At 44.2% G+C, this 18,931-nt stretch overlaps 1 protein-coding gene across 4 annotated transcripts in view; it reads right to left on the bottom strand.

Annotated features, from left to right (window-relative positions):
* The window catches only part of NOL4 (nucleolar protein 4), a 256,811-nt gene that overhangs the window by 177,325 nt on the left and 60,555 nt on the right, over window positions 1-18,931 (bottom strand). For all 4 annotated transcript variants that reach the window (XM_048840572.2, XM_048840571.2, XM_048840573.2 and 1 more), the window contains exons 3-5: window positions 11,897-12,008; window positions 11,271-11,383; window positions 1,135-1,267 (exon numbers count right to left, since the gene is read on the bottom strand). In XM_048840572.2, coding sequence (XP_048696529.1) covers window positions 1,135-1,267; window positions 11,271-11,383; window positions 11,897-12,008 — 358 coding nt within the window. The remainder of the gene's footprint in view (window positions 1-1,134; window positions 1,268-11,270; window positions 11,384-11,896; window positions 12,009-18,931) is intronic.

The raw sequence follows: 18,931 nt of genomic DNA, 5'->3' as shown, positions 1-18,931 counted from the left end.
AGTGATTAAATAGTTAATATTGACACTTATGTGTCTTCCCTGGGCTTTGGAGACAACACTCCAATAAGATAACTAAGGAATGGGGGAGCTCATACTCTGAGCCATTGTCTGCAGCTGTTTGCAGACCCAGAAAGATGTTGCTGTACTGATTTATACTCTCTTTGTGTGAAATATTTTCTTCACAATCACAAGGGCTAGAACTTACTTTTTATTTTTAACAACAGCTTAGTTTCTGGATCATGTGACTACTTCTGTTGGGCCAAATAAATGCACCAAGTGGGCAAGATCCGGCCCACAGGCGATGTTTGACATCACTGCTTTAAGCAACAGTCCTGCAATCTGAACCATTTCATCAAGGAAATCTCATATATACATATCTACAAAGCTAAAGACATATATTGTTGCAGTGTATACTCTTTGTCTGGCTTTTACACTAATTCTTTAGTTCTCCCATCTGTTTTGGTTTTTTATATAACAAAGAAAGAACTATATTTTCATAGTGGATTTTGTTGTGGTCTTGGGGGAAAAAGCACAAAAGCAGGCTCCATAGAAATAAGGAATAACCTGTGATTGGATATAAAGAGAGTATCTACTCTAACTATTGGCTAGATTGTGTCCCTAGCACACAGCTCAGTCCATTGCAGCCCAGAATCAGCTCAGGGAAGCATGTGTAATGCAGGCAGCCACAGTTCCCTCTCTGCTTCCCCCTTGCTGCTGGTGGGTGGTAGCTTGGTGCTGAGAACTAAGATTCCAGGTGAGGGAAGAGTAGGCAGCCATGCAGTACCCCTTGTCTCTCCATTCCTGGACCCAATGTCTAGATAGCCACACAGAGGTGAAGGGTTGCAGGGATTTTACTTCCCCTTATACCATGCGTGGACACACTATATATTTAATAATATAAAAAACCCAGCATGCCGTGGTGTAAGTGCCTACTTGTAAGCAACAATTAGCTGGCCAAAAAAACCAACAACCCTGTCATCCGTTTGTCGAGACAAAGCGAACCTATATCTCAAGTTGCCTATTAAAATAGATTCTCAAGTAAATGACATGGCAGGTGCTGAATGAACGTAATGCACAAAAGAAGTATAACCATACTATTTTTATTATTTCTTTATTTATTGTTAAAAGGCTTACCATCTTGCTGGCTCTGAAGATTCTGAGGACTTTGCATTCTTTCTTCAAGATTAGAACTGAGATCAGAGTTCACAGCCGACATCCTGGTGGAGTCACTCATATCAAACTCATCACTTTCTATGGAACTTTCATCCTGCAAATTTAAAATTTCATGTTTCATTTGCATTAGGAAAAGTCAAGATAACTTTCAAATATGATGTTCATGCTACACCTCTCTCGCTAATTCATACTAATGACTAGGGCACCCTTGGTGAATTAATGAGTAAGGAAACAAACATAAGAAGATCAAGGATAATGCATCACAAAATGTACTATGATCATTTATTTGACAAGTGCAGTTCAGGTTTAATTAATTATGATAATACAAATATTAGTAAGTGTTCACTAGAATATTTCGTACAAGCAAAGTGTTGTTAGTCTGAAAACTCAAGACAGCTTTTGGCTATTAAATCTCGGTGGAACAGGACATTTCTCCATTTTTTGTGCTTGAATTGTTCACCTTACCTGACTGAGAGGTGCCATTGACAATATGCAACTTTATAGTGAAATTCTGGCCTCACTGAAGTCAAAACTGGCGTCTTCTTACTCCCCCCAGCCCAGTCTTGCTCACATTGAAATAAAAGGCAAAACCAGCTAATACAATTGTGGGAGAGTGAGACGGGTTTTATTCTGGCTCACACATCTTCAATATAATTCTTAAAAAAGAGTTACTTTCTCGTAACTGTTGTTCTTCAAGATGTATCGTTCATGTCCATTCCAACCAGGTGTTTGCATGCCGCGTGCACGCCAGCTGGAAGATTTTTCCCTTAGCAGCATCCGTAGGTCGACCTGGGCACCCCCTGGAGTGGAGCCTTCATGGCACCCAATATAGGGCCCTGCCAACCCTCCACCTCCTCAGTTCCTTCTTGCCAGCTATTCCAACAGAGGGTTAGGAGGGTGCGTATTGGAATGGACATGAACAACACATCTCAAAGAACAACAGTTACGAGAAAGTGAGTAACCGTTTTTTCTTCTTCGAGTGATTGTTCATGTCCATTCCAACAAAGTGACTCACAAGCCAAAGCTCATGAGGTGTGGTTGGAGTCATGCACTGATTGGAGCACACTGCGTCCAAAGGCCGCATCATCTCTGGCCAGTTGTGTAATTGCATAGTGCGTCGTGAATGTATGTATCGAGACCACGTAACCGCCTTGCAGATTTCCTGGGTGGGGACCTGCGCCAGGAACACCGCTGAGGAGGCCTGCTCCCTGGTAGAGTGGTTGGTAATCAGCGGGGCGGGCACCCTCGCCAGGACGTAACACTCCCGAATGCAGGATGTGATCCACGATGAGATGTATTGAGAAGAGACAGAGAGACCTTTCATTCTGTCCCCCATGGCCATGAAGAGTTGGACGGACTTCCGGAACAACTTAGTCCTCTCTATGTAAAAGGCTAGGGCCCTACGTACATCCAGTGAGTGCAGCCTGCGCTCCCTATCGGAGGAGTGTGGCTTGGGGTAAAACACTGGGAGGAAGATGTCCTGGCCCATGTGAAACTGGGAGACAACTTTAGGGAGAAAGGCCGGGTGAGGTCTGAGTTGGACCTTGTCCTTATGAAAAACTGTGTAAGGGAGCTTGGACGTGAGGGCTCTGAGCTCCAATACCCGGCTAGCCAAGGTAATTGCCACAAGGAATGCGACCTTGTATGAGAGAGAGAGAGAGAGAGCAGGGAGCACGTCGCCAGTGGTTCAAATGGAGGGCCTGTAAATCTGGAGAGGACTAGATTAAGGTCCCAGGCCGGGACAGGCTGACGCATCTTGGGGAAGAGCCTGTCCAGGCCCTTGAGGAAACAACTGACTAAAGGGTGTGCGAAGACCAAGAAGCCATCAGTGCCTGGATGGAAGGCAGAGATGGCGGCTAAGTGGACCCTTATTGATGACAGGGACAGGTCTTGTTGTTTTAGGTGAAGGAGGTAGTCCAGTATGAATGGTATGGGGGCGAGCAACGGCGGCTGACTGCGTTGCTCTGCCCAGATGGAGAACCTCTTCCCCTTGGCAAGGTACGTTGCCCTGGTGGAGGGATTCCTACTACAGAGGAGGACTTGTCTGATTTGGTCCAAGCAGGACAGCTCCATGGTGTTTAGCCATGGAGCATCTAGGCTGTGAGGTGGAGCAACTCTACATTCGGGTGTCGGAGTCGGCCATGGTCCTGCGTGATCAGATCTGGGATCAGCAGTGAAGTGAGAGGTGCCGGTACGGACATTTTCAGGAGCGACATGAACCAGTGCTGGCGCGGCCACGCTGGTGCTATCAGTATGACTCGGGCCCCGTCCCTGCGGATCTTGAGGAGCACCTTGTGGACCAGTGGAATTGGTGGAAAAGCATAGAGCAGGCGGCCTCACCACGGGAGGAGGAAGGCATCCATGATGGACCCCGGGCTGTGACTCATGAGGGAGCAAAATAGCTGACATTTCCTGTTGCTGCAAGTGGAAAACAGGTCTATCTGGGGAGAGCCCCAGAGACGGAAGATTGAGCTCACCACATCTGGCCGGAGGGACCACTCGTGACCGCGGAAGGACTGGCTGAGACTGTCCGCCATCTTGTTCTGCACACCTGGGAGGTATGATGCCTGCAGGTGGATCGAGTGCTCTACGCAGAAGTCTCACAGTGTAAGAGCTTCCCGGAACAGGGGAGAGGAGTGTGCACCCCCCTGTTTGTTGATATAGAACATTGCCGAGGTGTTGTCCATGAGGACTGATATGCACCTGCCTGGTATGTGGGTTTTGAAAGCGTGGCATGCCAGGCGCACCACTCTCAACTCTCTGACACTGATGTGCAGAGCGAGGTCCGCCTGAGACCAGAGGCCTTGAGTCCTGAGGTCCCCTAGATGAGCTCCCCAGCCCAGATCCAAGGTGTCTGTCACCAATGAGAGAGAGGGCTGAGGGCTGGCAAAGGGCACGCCTGCACAAATCACCCACGTGTCGAGCCACCCTAAGAGGGAGTCCAACACCGGGCGGGGCAGGGTTATGATGCTTTCCAGAGTGTCTCAGGCTGGCCGATACAACGACACCAGCCAAGACTGGAGTGGACGCAGTCTGAGTCTGGCGTGCTGTACCACATAAGTGCACGCAGCCATGTGTCCCAGCAGCTTTACGCGGTTCCTTGCTGTGGTCATAGGGAACTGTCTGAGGCCCCGTATGATGTCCCCTAGTGAGCAAAACCTGGTTTCCGGGAGGTACACCCTGGCTTGAGTTGAGTTTAGGACTGCGCCTATAAACTCTATCCTCTGCACCGGGGACAGAGCAGATTTGGCCTCGTTTAGGAGATCTAATTCAAGGAAGGTCCTTCTTATGAATTCAACCTGACCCTCCACGTGGGCTCTTGAGCATCCCTTGATCAGCCAGTCATCAAGGTAAGGAAAAAACCTGAATCTGGCACTTGCACAGGAATGCCACGATGACTGCCATGCATTTTGTGAATACTCAGGGAGCTGTCGACAGTCCGAATGGGAGGATGGCAAACTGATAGTGGCCGCTGCTCACCACAAATCTGAGGTAGCGTCTGTGATGTGGGACTATTGCGATGTGAAAATACGTGTCCTTCAAGTCGAGGGCAGCATACCAGTCCCCTGGATCCAGCGAGGGGATAATGGAGGTTAGTGAGACCACGTGGAACTTGAGTTTCCTTACAAACTTGTTGAGCTGCCGCAGGTCCAAGATAGGCCTGAGGCCCCCTTTGGCCTTCGGTATGTCTGTCCCAACACACTCGTGGACACCACAGACCCCTTAGGCTTCGAGAGGGGTGATCGACCCCTCACCGGCCTCTTCTTCTTTACCGGCACCAGGGATGGAGAGCGGTGCTGTGCTGAGGCCGACTTCTTATGGCCCGAGCCATGACGATGCTGGGGGGCCTTAGGGTCCTTAGTTGGGGCCGTTTCGCGCGCCGTTGGTGCCGGAGCGCTGCGCACCAATGAGGACGTGCTCAGTGCTGGTTCAGTGGGTCCCGGGTCGGCGTGTGGCCTCAATGCGGCCTCCATCAACAGAATTTTTAGTCTCTGTTCCCAGTCTTTAAGGGTTCTGGGGCGGAAACCCTTGCAGATGCAGCACTTCTTCTTCTTGTGGCTCTCACCAAGGCACCGCAAGCAGGAAGAGGATCACTCTTGGGCATAAACTTGCCACAGGCCTCGCAGAGCTTAAAGCCTGGAGACCCGAGCATACCCCAGGAGGGAAAACGTTGTCGGGGGGAGAGCCCCCCAAAACAATTAACTATAACTATAAGGAACAACTGTTAACTAACTGAGAAAACTATATACACGATATGCTATCAGACACTGCTAAAGCGCTTACTATACAGAGCGAGCAAAGTTCCAGCTAGCCGTTACTAGCAGTAAGAAGGAACTGAGGGGGTGTAGGGTCAGCAGGGTCCTATAATGGGCGCCATGAAGGCACCACTCCAGGGGGTGCCCAGACCAACCCTACAGACGCTGCTAAAGGAAAAATCTTCCAGCTGGCATGCACGCAGCGCGCGCACACCTGGTTGGAATGGACATGAACAATCACTCGAAGAAGAACTACTAATTCTAATTACAGAATCTTTATTATTGATGATGATGTGTGAGCTCAGGTTAGTAGTCCCACTGAAGTCAACGGCTCGACACACGTGCTTAAAGATAAGCATGTTCATAAGTGTTTGCAGGGTTTGGAGTTTGAGCTGGAAGTCAATGAGAAATGAACATGGAAAGCCCCCATGACATTTCTGCAGTCAATTTTAAGAGTATAACAACATTTCCAAAGGCTTGTCTGTTAACAACAAGAGAGTTTTAGAGAAAACACAATAAGGCGGCTGAAGCAGTATCCACTGAAGAAGAGTTTTAAATGCTTTATGAAGAATATGAGGCATATTCATTGCTCTTTCCTAAAGACTGGACTTTAACTAGCAAGCAATGGACTACATTTTAATTTTTTGTTTGTTAGTAACCATGAATGATTTAGAAAAGTTCAGCTAATACTAGAATTAGATGTTAATATGTTAATGAACTGGTCTGGATAGAGATTAATATCATTATTATTTTCTTTTCACCTGGCCCCCGAATGAACTCCTCTCTCTTTTGTCTGAATGACTTTGTGGACAATATTGATATTTCTTTAGTAGCTGGGGAGAATGTTTCCTTAGAGCCAGTGTTACTAACTGTTAAATTGGACAGGTAAAGGGCTAGACTGTTCCTAACCCTGGGCAGGTGTCCGAGTCGGGAGAAAGTGCTGGAAGACTCCCCCTTGTACCTTGCCACAGGTGTTAATGACAAACTCAGTCTTTGTATTACAGTAAACAAAACACCCCACCCCAAGCAAAGCTTTCTACAATTTGAACAGGGGGAAGAGCCAGAACCTCCACAAAGAGCACCAGGGCGAGGCAATCTCTTTAATGTGGGAGTTGCTCAGATACTAAGGTGGTGGGTACCCCAACAAAGCCATCAGACAGACTAGCTGGAATGGAAGAGCTGCTGGAGACTAGCACCCACAGCAACAGCAGCCTCCTGATAGGAAGGAGAGATGCAAGGGCAAGACCCTGTCTCCCTCTGCACCTGTAAGGATGGGGCCATTTCCCATAGCCATATTGTAAGGTCTGAGACCTTCTGCAGTCATATTAGAAGACCAGCAGCCATGAACCAAGAAGCAGAAAGTCACGTCCCCACATTCCATCTCAATTACATTAAAACAAGGTAATATCAGGCTGTTAAGAAGGCGCTCTGTCCTAATAGTACCCACCATCACCAGATAAAGAAACAGAGCTTAAGATGGTTAAAGAAAACCAGAGGCAAAACCCTTTCACCTGTAAAGGGTTAAGAAGCTAAGATAACCTTGCTGGCACCTGACCAAAATGACCAATGAGGAGACAAGATACTTTCAAACTGGAGGAGGTGGGGGGAACAAAGGGTCTTTCTGTCTGTGTGATGATTTTGTCGGGAAAAGAACAGGAATGGAGTATTAGAACTTGTTAGTAAGTAATCTAGCTAGAAATGTGTTAGATTTCCTTTTGTTTAAATGGCTGGTAAATAAGCTGTGCTGAATGCAATGTATATTCCTGTTTTTGTGTCTTTTTGTAACTTAAGGTTTTGCCTAGAGGGATTCTCTATGTTTTGAATCTGATTACCCTGTAAGGTATTTACCATCCTGATTTTACAGAGGTGATTCTTTTATTTTTTCTTCAATTAAAATTCTTCTTTTAAGAACCTGATTGCTTTTTCATTGTTCTTAAGATCCAAGGGTTTGGGTCTGTGTTCACCTATGCAAATTGGTGAGGATTTTTATCAAGCCTTCCGCAGGAAAGGGGGTGTAGGGCTTGGGGGGATATTTGGGGGGAAGACGTCTCCAAGTGGGCTCTTTCCCTGTTCTTTGTTTAACACGCTTGGTGGTGGCAGCATAGGGTTCAAGGACAAGGCAAAGTTTGTACCTTGAGGAAGTTTTTAACCTAAGCTGGTAAGAATAAACTTAGGGGGTCTTTCATGCAGGTCCCCACATCTGTACCCTAGAGTTCAGAGTGGGGAAGGAACCTTGACAGCATTCTGTCTGGCAAGAAATCACTTATCAACAGTTGTGGTTGTGAAATCCCTACTTCTTTATTGTTTTTTCTGTATGGTCCCCAGTTCTCTATTATTTATCTGTATAGTCTCTGATTCTTTGATTGTTACTGTCTGTTACATAACTAATTTTGCTAGGTGTAAATCAGTTAAGGTGGTGGGGTATGATTAGTTAAAGAATTGTTTTACCATATATTAGGATTGGTTAGAAAATTTGTTTAGTAATATTTTAGTAAAATGATTGGTTGAGGTGTAGCTAAGGAAGACTCAAGTTTCACTATATAAACTGTGGTCCAAAAGAAAGTTCTTTGGAACCAACTCCAGGAGACAGCCCCAAGATCAGAGCTGCCAGACCTCAACACCCTGCTAATCACACCGTACAGAAACTGGCGTCCACAGATGACCTGATCCTGACTTGCCATCAAGAAAAGTTCATCTGCCTTATTGGGAGTGGTGAGCATTGTATGCTGAGTGTGTGCATTCTGTTTTGCTAACTGTTAATAAATAGAGGTTAAGTATATTACTGTGTAAGGCTCTTTCACTGGTAAAAGACCCCGTAAACCCGCAAAATATTACACCCTGAGCCCCAGGAATTGGGAATGGGTGGCCCTGAGCCCTGGGAATTAGGTAAGGGTAGATTCCTTTCACCCAGAGCCCTAGGAACTGGGAAAGGATGGGGGTGCCTAAATCAAGTGGGTTACACTTTGAGCCCTAGGAACTGGGTAAAGGTGGGTGCTTTATGTAATAGGGAATTTTGTGCAGGTAACACACCATCTTGTACAGGGGAAATGCATACTGCTCTCTTTCAAAGGTTGTATCAGCATCCACATTCCCCCAGCCCTCAGGCACAATGGGATAGATTCTAGGGCCACTGCAGGGACCAAGGGGAGGTAGCTCACACCTTGCTAATTTTGGGGCTGCTGAGGGCTGGTTTGGCTCCTAGAGCAGGCTAGGGCAATCCTGGTTGCCCATGCCCCCTATTAACCTGTACAGCTGGAGAATAACAAGGCATAGGGGAATGCTGGCCACACCTCCTCTCCTGCTCCTGGCCCATTCCAGAATACCCTTGGGGCTCCACTGGCTCTGTAAATGATGTGCAATCCTGCTTTACCCTATCCTTTGTGTGAGGGGGGTGCAAGGAGTGGGAGCGGGGGGCTGTTGCCAGCTGCAGCACAGAGGTAAGTTCCCCAGTGCTGCTGGGAGCTCCTGTTGGGCCAGGGTGGTTCTGCACACCAACCTACATTTTATGATACTGCCCTGGGGCCCTTTAAATCCCTGCCTGAGCCCTGCTGCCTGATCCCTGGGGTAGCGGCGGCGGGGCTCTGGCGGGGATTTAAAGGCCCTGGAGCTCCAGCCGCCGCTACCCCCTCCCCGGGCCCTTTAAATCCCGGCCTGAGCCCTGCTGCCCGAGCCCCGGGGTAGTGGCGGCGGGGCTCTAGCAGGGATTTAAAGGGCCCCGGGCAGTAGCGGTGGCTGGAACTCCGGGGCCCTTTAAATCCCCGCCAGAGCCCCGCTGCCGCTACCCCGGGGCTCGGGCAGCAGGGCTCAGGCCGGGATTTAAAGGGCCCGCGGGTGGGTAGCAGCGGCCGGAGCTCCGGGGCCCTTTAAATCCCTGCCGCAGCTCCGCCGCTGCTACCCCAGGGCTTTAAATTGCCCTCTCGGAAAGCCGGTCCTGATACGGCACATCGGCTCTTACCGGTACGCTGTACTGGGGTGTACCGGCTTACTTTCACCTCTGCTTCTCACCTCAGATCCTCACCTCCCACAATGATATAAAGATGATGAGTGAAACCTTGGAAACAGAATCTTAGTATAAATCAAAGGATGGATTTTAAAGTGCACCATATTGCATGCAATAGTTTGAAGACCTGTATCAGAAATGCTCCTACTTCATACAGTTACATTTTCACTGCCCTTTTGTTCTTGGTGCCAGAATATAATATCTAGGCACAGAAAGTATGTATCAGTTGCGAGACAAGTTTAAAAATGACCGTGAGAACTTCACTTGCGACGCTGCTGCTCATTAACGAACGCTCATTGTGGCAAACGAAATACATTAAAAATTGCAACACCATTCATCGCTACAATGTGGCAAAGATTTCATGCACAGCAAGACTGGGTTTGCATAATCTAAGACGCCATGCTGTCAGCTACAGTGGGAGTGCGGGAGGAAGTGAGTGCTTCCTACTACCATTATATCACTCCTGCTGGCTGACCTGGATGGAAAACTAGTACACTAAAAGGGGCCTGATTCCTGTCATTAGGCCAGAAAGGACAATACTGAAATGCTCAAGCTGTAGCAGAGGAGGAATATACTGTAGTAAATGGCCCTGCTCCAGATTAGTGCTGTGCCCTGTATGATGAGAGTGATTCTCAATGGGAGGAAGGGGAAAAGTGAAAGAAGAACGTCGCTTTAAGCAGCACTGCAAGGATAAAGCCTCCAATCTACTGCTGTTGGTGATCCTGGAATCGGTTTCCCAGCCAGAGATAGCCAACTCCGGGGAGCCTGGCTGTGGGGAAGAGGAGATCAGGCAGCAGTTGTGAGGAGTTCTCATAGGGAACTGCAGAAAACCCCCAATAAAGAAAAGAGTTCTCTGCTATTTTTAGAGTAGTACTGACAATCCAGTTTTTGTGGGGATTTGAACAGTTCATGAATTCCCAACAATAGTCCGTATCTACTTATTATGAAAGAATCTCGCTGGCTTTACAGAATTCAAGAATCAGTCAGGGTCTTTGCCATAATCTAGCTATTATGGTTGTTTTTAAAGGTTTTTCTTTTTAAAAAAAAATCAAATTCAGATTATTTCTTGCAGGCAGGCAGAAGGACACAGCATGCAAGATTGTTTTTTGGCTGGCACAGAACTGGGCTCCTAACTATTTGGCAGCTCACGTGGTAAATGAACACATTTCTATCAAAGCGAGTTTATTACAAATAATTTGCCAGCTCCCATCCAATTCATGAAGCACTTTCCAATATCTGAAAAAGCACTGCATGAATCAAGGAAAAGAACATAAATAATCAAAAAAGCAGTTTAGTCCCAATTCCCTTTGACTAAGCCCAGTTCTTAGCCTGGTTCCCTTTTTATTCTTTCTGATAGAAACTCCAATTCAGCAAAGCACTTAGGCACATGCTTAACTCTAAGCACAAACTTAAGTGTTTGCTGAATTAGGGACGGAGGTTCTAGGAAGGATGGATTAATTCCCTATATGCTTCCCAGTTAGGTCCTTAGTCCTAATGATCCAAACCAATCCTGTTGTTGGTTCCATTTTCACTCCCACGCTGTGTTGCATCTTGGCTACTGACCTTGAGAACTGGATGGCATTCACTTCAGGACCTGCTAATAATGTCCCCTCTGAAAGTGGAGGTGGAGGTCACTGCTGAGCACAGGACTAATCCAGGACTGGACATACTGCTTCCAGACCCTTCGCAACCCGCACTGGCCCAGTCACATAAAAGGCAATGTCTAACAATTGATCTAATGTCTCTAATACAGCACAGAGTGCTTCACCAAAGCCAGGAGACAGTCAGTATCTGGCCGATAACAGCAACTGTGAACAAACCTAGAATATTTGAATTTTTACCTCATCTTGTTGTGAATTTAGTAGCTGCAGTTTCATGTGCTTCATGTAGGCCATAGTAATCGGCATATTGTAATCAATCATACTGGTCACCAAAGTTGGAGGTTTTCCATTATCTGTAACATAAATATATTTATTATGCATGATATATTGGAGGACACCTCTGCCTGATCTGCAGTCAAATGTCAGACAGTTTCTGTAATTTGGCTCCAACTTTGGCATTTTCAATTGCTCTTTGGCTTTACAGATAGAAGTTTCTATGAAAAAAATATATGAATCAAGCACAAGCCTAGGAAAAATTATGAGCTCTTCTATCCTAAATGACTACAGTGCATGCACCCCATCTATCCCCTACTTTTAAATGGATGTATAAACATTTCCATAGAAAAATAAATGATTTCCTCCAGGTAAAATCATCTTTCTGTTGAGGATGAGCATAGCATTTCACTCCATCCCTTAGGTGAACGCAGAAGATTCACTACTTTATAACTTAACTAAATGAGAAGATCTGACTTGTTGAACTGTTCCAGTCTACCAAATTTTTATGAACCTTCACTTAAACTAGGAAAATATAAATGGGTATTAGGAATAAAATTACTTTACATCCCACCATTTGACACTAAAACTACCTTTATGATCCGCTCCATCTGGGCTTAAATGCATTCTTTTCTGGCATTCTGAACAGCTCATTAGAAATCGTGTCACCGCTTCTCTAGGCAGGAAGGCATAGGTCTCTGAAATCTGAAATGAATAACAAAATATAGGTGTTATTATATAAGCTGACTAAACATGATTTAACAGAACTGATCATTATATTTCCGTATAAGGCATATTATTCCATAATGCCAGGAAGCACAATGAAAGCATGTACAACACACTCTGCAGCATTTCCAGAAACATCTACCTAATCTGGCTCCTTATCATTTAATGGCTAATAATAGTCGATTCTGAAAAATGCACTCATTTTAAAAGGCGCTTTGTTTTCTTATTTATATTTTTTGCAATTTCTTTTCAGCAAAATTATTCATATATAACAGGCACCCAAGTGAGGGGTTTATTTTAAACCCACTGAAAAGCTCCCAGCTATTTTTGTTACAGGGTGTACCACAAAAACTTCCCTAGTTTCTAAGTTTTATTTATTTTAATTTGAACAATATGTCAGCAAATAGGTACCGGACCCAATAGATTAGGAATGTTGACAGTCTCCTTCCTCACTGGTCTATTCTTGTCTTCATTACATCTTTTGTGAACATTTTCACAGCGTCAATGATTAATACTCTGATTTAAATAAAACCTTTCTGCTAATCGCTCTAGAATTTAGCAGTCAATCAACCTCAATGGTTCCTTTGGTGTACCTTGAAGTAATACATTTTGGCCATCCAGTCCAAAATTATCAAATTTTCATATTTTATGTTCATACACAATCATAAAGTCTGACATCTGAGGGTGTGTGCATCTGGTCTCCTGCAGATCAGCAAACACAACTAGTGCCACAATAAATTTCTGGGCCTCAATTTGCCAATTGACTGCTTTGCAAAACAGATTGCTCCTGAAGAGAGAGTCAGATTCAGCAGCAGAAATTAAAAGAGGAGTAGATTGACACCCACTTGTACTCTGCTGCTGGGAAGCCTGCAGCAGGATCCCACTTCACTACTGAAGGGTGGCAATGCTGATGTAAGTCGACATAGTGGACCAAGGTGAAAAGATGGAGGGCTAAGTTCAGAGGAGGTATGTGTAAAGTGGTGTAAGTTACATTTCAATAAATGGGTGTAAGTGCAGTTAAATATGTGAAAATAGGTCTAACTAAGCATAAGGGAGCAGGAAGAAGGTGAGCTGGCCTATTTTAACCATCTTATCTCCTTCTTTTGGCAATCTGTCTCCTGGCTACTCAGTGCTGTAAATTACACTCCTTTAAATACTTCAGTGGAGCAGATTCAGAAGTGAAAATGTCACTAAACTGGTGTGAGTTCAAATTGGTGTGATTTATATGCTGATGGGCCCTTAAACTCACCCATCAATTTGGTCTGAAGGGATGAAATAAGCAGCAAACTATTCATTAAAAATTATTAAGAATGTGAATTATACCATTATGTCTATGCTGCTAATGTTAAGGCTGTTTGATTGTTTCCGTTATAAACCTTTGTTTCAGGGGTGTTATAACATGAGAAAATTTCTTTCTGAGCTGAAACTTGGCACATATTGTCTTAGCCCCAAAAGAAATTTGTCTGAAAACATTAAACTAAACTACTTTTTAAATTAGAAATTCAGCAAAAAAAATTTCTTTGCATTTCAGATCAATTTTGCCCACTTCTACAAAACAAAACCAGCTGATTTTTTTAAAGCGTGAAAACATGAGTTGGACTGAGTTTTTACAGCATCTAAAAAAGAATAATTTTAAATCAGCTAGAAATTAACATTTAGAAATTAGGAAGTGCACATATGCAGCTCTTTCATAACATTTGAACACATTTGGAGTTTGGCTGTATTGAAATTAATGGAGCTTACCCACAGATTCATTAGTAGCCTAGATTTGATAGGAATGCTCCATGTATTCTAATCAAGCATTTCTGTCAAATTCTGATTCCACTTAAATAGGATTGAAATCCCTCTGTGGGGAACAACTGAGTTAAGCCCCCGATTTGATGGGAGTGCTCCCCTGACTACAAGGGAACATCAACTCCCACAACTGAATTTGTTCACATGGCAGATCCTTCTGTCTCCAACCTCCCACTATATGTATTCAGGGATACCCATCCTTATATAATGTTAACCTTGGCCAACTTCCCCTTTCTTTTACCTAGTGAATTGGCTCAGATTACTTACATTTTATGGGTTAAATATTCATCTGGTGTAATCAGGTTTGGCTCAATGAGCGTCAAGTCATTGGAGCTATGCCAATTTCCACCGCTCAGGATCTGGCCCAAGTATCTTTATGCATTTATTTTTAAATGATAAATTGTGCTTCCCAGTAGTTTGATACAGCACTGCTTGTGTGTGTGCAGCAAATTGCTCTCCTAGGGGTAGCAAATGGGAAAGTGATGCATTTTGCTTCCACCACCAGAAAAATAAAAATTGTGGGGCCAAATCGTGCTTGCCTTTCTCACAGAAGGAGTCCTGTTGAGTTAATTAGTGCTTTTCATGTCAGTGAGGACAGCAAGATTTAGTCAATGATCTTATTTCATAAGAAAACATTCTTTGTGTCCTTCCAGTTCTACCAAAAGATGACAGTAATGGCCCAATTCTGCAACCCTTGCTCATGTGAGTATTCCCATCGGTGTCAGTAGCATTGCTCTTTAGAGTAAAGACTATAGTTATGGGCTGTAAGAGAGAAGGACTTGTAACTTCCTAGCGTGCTCAACATCAGCTTCTCTCACACAAGGATGGAAGGGTAGGGGAAGACTTACACAGATCATTAGAAAATTCCATAAGTACAAGCGTAACTATAGTACTGTGGCAGGTGGGGCTGCCCCATGGCACACCTCTGCAGGGCCAACCATGGTGTTGCAGGTGCCCCTTGTCCCAGTCCACCAGTTGTGGCCATAAGCTAAGTATCAGGCTATACATAGTTCAATAAATATGACAAACTCAGACTTTGGCAATCTCCACCTTTAAACTACCAAACAAAACAAAACTCCAAGGCAAACACCTGTCTGCAGTGCTTGAGGGCAAGGCCCCGGCCTGGCTCTGAGATTCTGGGCTATTATAGAGGAACTCTTCCTGCATCCCAATCTCAGCCTGCAGTGCCATGAGAAGAAGCAGGCAAACCTTCTTAACAGGCCCACTGGCTCTAGATTGGTCAGCATTTCCTCCTGGCACTTATTGAGGCCGTTAAGCCTGTTCTGTTCCATTGTAATTTTAATATGTGGAGATAATTGCCTCTGTGTTCTGCCTTCAATGTTCAGATTATTTTAGTGCATTATGTGTTATTTATTATGTAGCCTTTTTTAGCCACATGATTATTTGTAAAACTAACAAGCACTAAACTAAAAGGTAGGTCTTAGGGCACATGCGGCAAATGTGAGGAACAGAAGTAAGATTTTGCAAGTGCACTTAATAACCCTTAAGGCATTAATAACAGAGCACACATGTGTATAGTATGGAAGAAATGGTGTGTCAGAAAAGCATATAGTTTCATTTCTTTTCTTTTAAAAAAAATCAGAAAGGAACCAGAGGGAAAAAATAGAAGGTGGTATATAGCCCCAACCCCAGGGCCATCAAATCAGGTAGTTGAACCAGATTCCTTGATGACAGAAGTGTAAATAACAGAATCAGTGGTTCCAGAGTAGCAGCCGTGTTAGTCTGCATCCGCAAATATACTCCTTTTCTTTTTTTAGAGTCAGTGGTGGAAGTCAAGGGATGCCCTCTTCCTCCCTGACGTCAGGCTAACAAATGAAGACAGAATTATTTCATTATTATTTTTATTATTACATGGTTTTACAGGGAATCGGGGTGCATTGTATACAGTTTTTAGATCAAGACCAAAAGGCATTGAGTCCTGAGCAGGGAGCTTATGCTATGCAATCCCCAATCCCTCCTTCAAGTAATGGAACCAACATCCTGAAAGGGCTAGAGATGGGGAATAGCAATTTGTTGACAAAATGCCAGGAGATTCCAAAACTGCAGTATGTAGACAGCCAGAACAAATATGCTGATTAAAAATACATAGGGCTTGACTGTGCTCAGCCTGTGTGTGGTTGTGTGAAGGGAAGAGAGGGCACAAGGAACCCTTCTCACACTTTGAGGCCTGTGCTAGGTCTGGGCACAATTGCAGTCTTTATGCTTCCCCAACAACAAGGTCTGCTCCAGGCAAGTGCCGCTGTTGGAGGGAAAGTGCTGGCCCATGGTCCTGCTCTGTCTCTGTGCTGGCTAGGGAAGCTGGCCTAACAAGTGAGAATATGGGAACACATGCTGCACCCAGTCAAAGAGCGGCACTTCCCCGGGAGCAATAGTTATAATGGTTAGAGGGCAATAGACAAGGTGTTTGTGTGATCTGATTTTTCAAACTATAATGTATCTGTCACTGTTCAAATCTTTTGCTTTAGAGGGTGAGAGAAGAAGAAAGAGGGGATAAGCTACATAAACTTTGGCTGCACAAACTCAAACTGGAAAGCCCAGTTGTTGAACCACCTGGGTGAACTGTTAAACCCTGGCTCAGCTGACCACTCACATTCACCTACGTGATCAGAGACTTTCCATCAAATTGCTTCCTCGTGAAATGGCAGCAACATTAGCAGCTCATATCTTATACTTATATACACACCACAAACCTATCGCCCTCCCATTTCATCTTTCTGTTACACTTTCCTCACTCCAGGTGCTGCAAAATTATTAACTGTTTTCTATCTACATTGGTCCTGCTTCTTAGACATTGTAAGCCTCTTCTCAAATCTGCTGTCTAGACATCTAGGCCTATCTTAAACCCTTTTAACATGTCAGTTATCTATGATACTTGTCATAGACCCCTACTTATACGGAGAGGGTACAGGTTGGAAGGGATATGGTGTTTTAAGTATAACTTTAACAATTAATTTCCTGGCCTTTTGATTTTTTTTAATTAATTACATCTTTTTCCTTAAGTGAGCAAAGGCAAAGTGGGGAAGAGGCATTCAAGGGGGATTATGTAGTCATCACAGCTGGTGAAGAGAAAAAAATGAAGTTAGAATGTAATTGTTTTTTTCTAGAAGGGGATTCAATTGTAGCTTGTGTTAAATAAACATTCCATCTGAGACTTTTAAAAAGTTTACAGAATTCTTTGCTCATAGGGTTTGTTTGTTTTTTTTAAAATGAATGAATGGTATATTTATGTGAACACAGAATTCTTCTGTGTTGATGTATACTCTGGCATTTACATAGGAGATAAATTAGTAATTGTATGCTTAGGACCTGCTTCAAGAAGACTAGTCTAATTTACACACCAAATTCTGCTATTGTTTACATTGGTGTAAATCCAGAGTAAGCCCACTGACTTCAATATGCAGATATTTTGAATTTACAGTGGTGCGAGAGCAGAACTTGAACCTCAGGATGACAAAAAATGGTCCATGGTTTTGTTTCATGGATTGGCATTGTTTCAATTATGCCAGTGCTAAATTGCCTCTGATTTTTTTCCTTATCCTCTTTTAGCTTTTGCATTGCTGATCATATACCAGGAAGGTCCCCATTTCATGCTCAGTAACACATTCTGACAAATATCTAGTTAGGGATCTACTCACTGTCCCATGGATGATGTAAGGATTTACACTAACAAGTGTAGAGTAAATGAATCATACAGGTAGGGGAACATGACCCAACATATAATTTATCAAAGTGGGGCACTTACTGTATGTGATTATCTGCATAAATTATATGAAAATCAATTATAAACAAAGCTGTAGGGCTAAATTAACATGTTCTATGGGAAACCTCAAGGGGAAGAAAGAGTGCTCTAAAATTTAAGGCTTGATCCTTGAGCCTGGCCCAGCTGTGATCAGAACTGGACCTGAGAGGAGCCAAAGGTGCCCCTGATCTTGGGGCCTAACAGAGGCCATTTTGGTACAATTTAGATCAGCCCACAGAGACTAGTTCCATTAGTTGAGGATTACTGGATTGCTGTCACACTCCAGCCACACCCTTTTGCTCTAGCCACACCTCTGACATGCCCTCTGTGCCTGGGCATCAGTGCAGGGCCCAGTCAGGGATTCGCTTTCCACTACTGAAATGGACATGAACTTGAAGTGTTCCCAATACATTCTCTCTTCAGGGGAAAAGGAGATGCTGCCATGCAGAAGATGTAGGAGACCTGGAGATGTGGCTTTGCAACAGTGAAGAGGGTCCTCAAGGATTACAGGGCTGGAAATCACAAATCCCTAAATGCTCCCTGTGGAATCCATGTCTTTCCATGCTGAATTATGTCCTCTTCTTCCATTAGCAGCATAACTTACTCAGGAGCTGTGCTGACACTGACTTCCCCATTACCACTACACAGTAGCCCCTGCTCTACCAAGATAGATGCCAATGAGAGGAAAGTTAATGCTGCTAACAACAAAATTAATTTGTGTGTGCTTTTCTGAACCTCACAGACCAGTGGTCCTGGGTCCAAGAAGCCTTAATATGCCTCTAGTTATAAGTGCTAAACACCATGAGCATTATTTGCAGAGAAATTACTTTGTGCAAGGAGTTGGCCGTTTTCTCCTCTGCTTGTAGTCAATGCGTAGCAAAATAAAACGAAACCAAACCAGAAGTGAAAGAGGAGTGCAATGAATTTAAGGACAGGCATATTGGGCCAGATTACCTTTTCTTGCTTCTTCAAAATTTCTTATCTCCTTATGAGCATTTTCACAAGGGATCTGAAGGTAATTAGATAATGTAACACGAAACAGAACAGTGACCTGGGAGGCTAGAAGAAGATTCCATACTTAGTCATATTTGGGATGCAGCTGGACAGTACAAATCAGGTAATGTGCCTCTGTAAAAGCTCATAAAGGTTAATATTTTGTGTTTTATCCTGAGACACGATGACTAGGCTCCTGGTTCCTGGATAATGGCAAATATATATACAAAAATGCAAAATAAAGATGTTAAAATTTTTGAAAGATGCAAGCTGAGGCCCTGCCTTAGTCCAGTTTTATGCTGGTATAATGGAGTGTAAAACAAGTAATGTGGTGGTGAATGAGGGCCTAAATATA

Source organism: Caretta caretta, chromosome 2, assembly GCF_965140235.1.
Source record: "Caretta caretta isolate rCarCar2 chromosome 2, rCarCar1.hap1, whole genome shotgun sequence".
Classification (NCBI taxonomy): domain Eukaryota; kingdom Metazoa; phylum Chordata; order Testudines; family Cheloniidae; genus Caretta; species Caretta caretta.
Note: the sequence above shows the minus strand (reverse complement) of the source record. Positions and strands in the feature narration are given on the sequence as shown.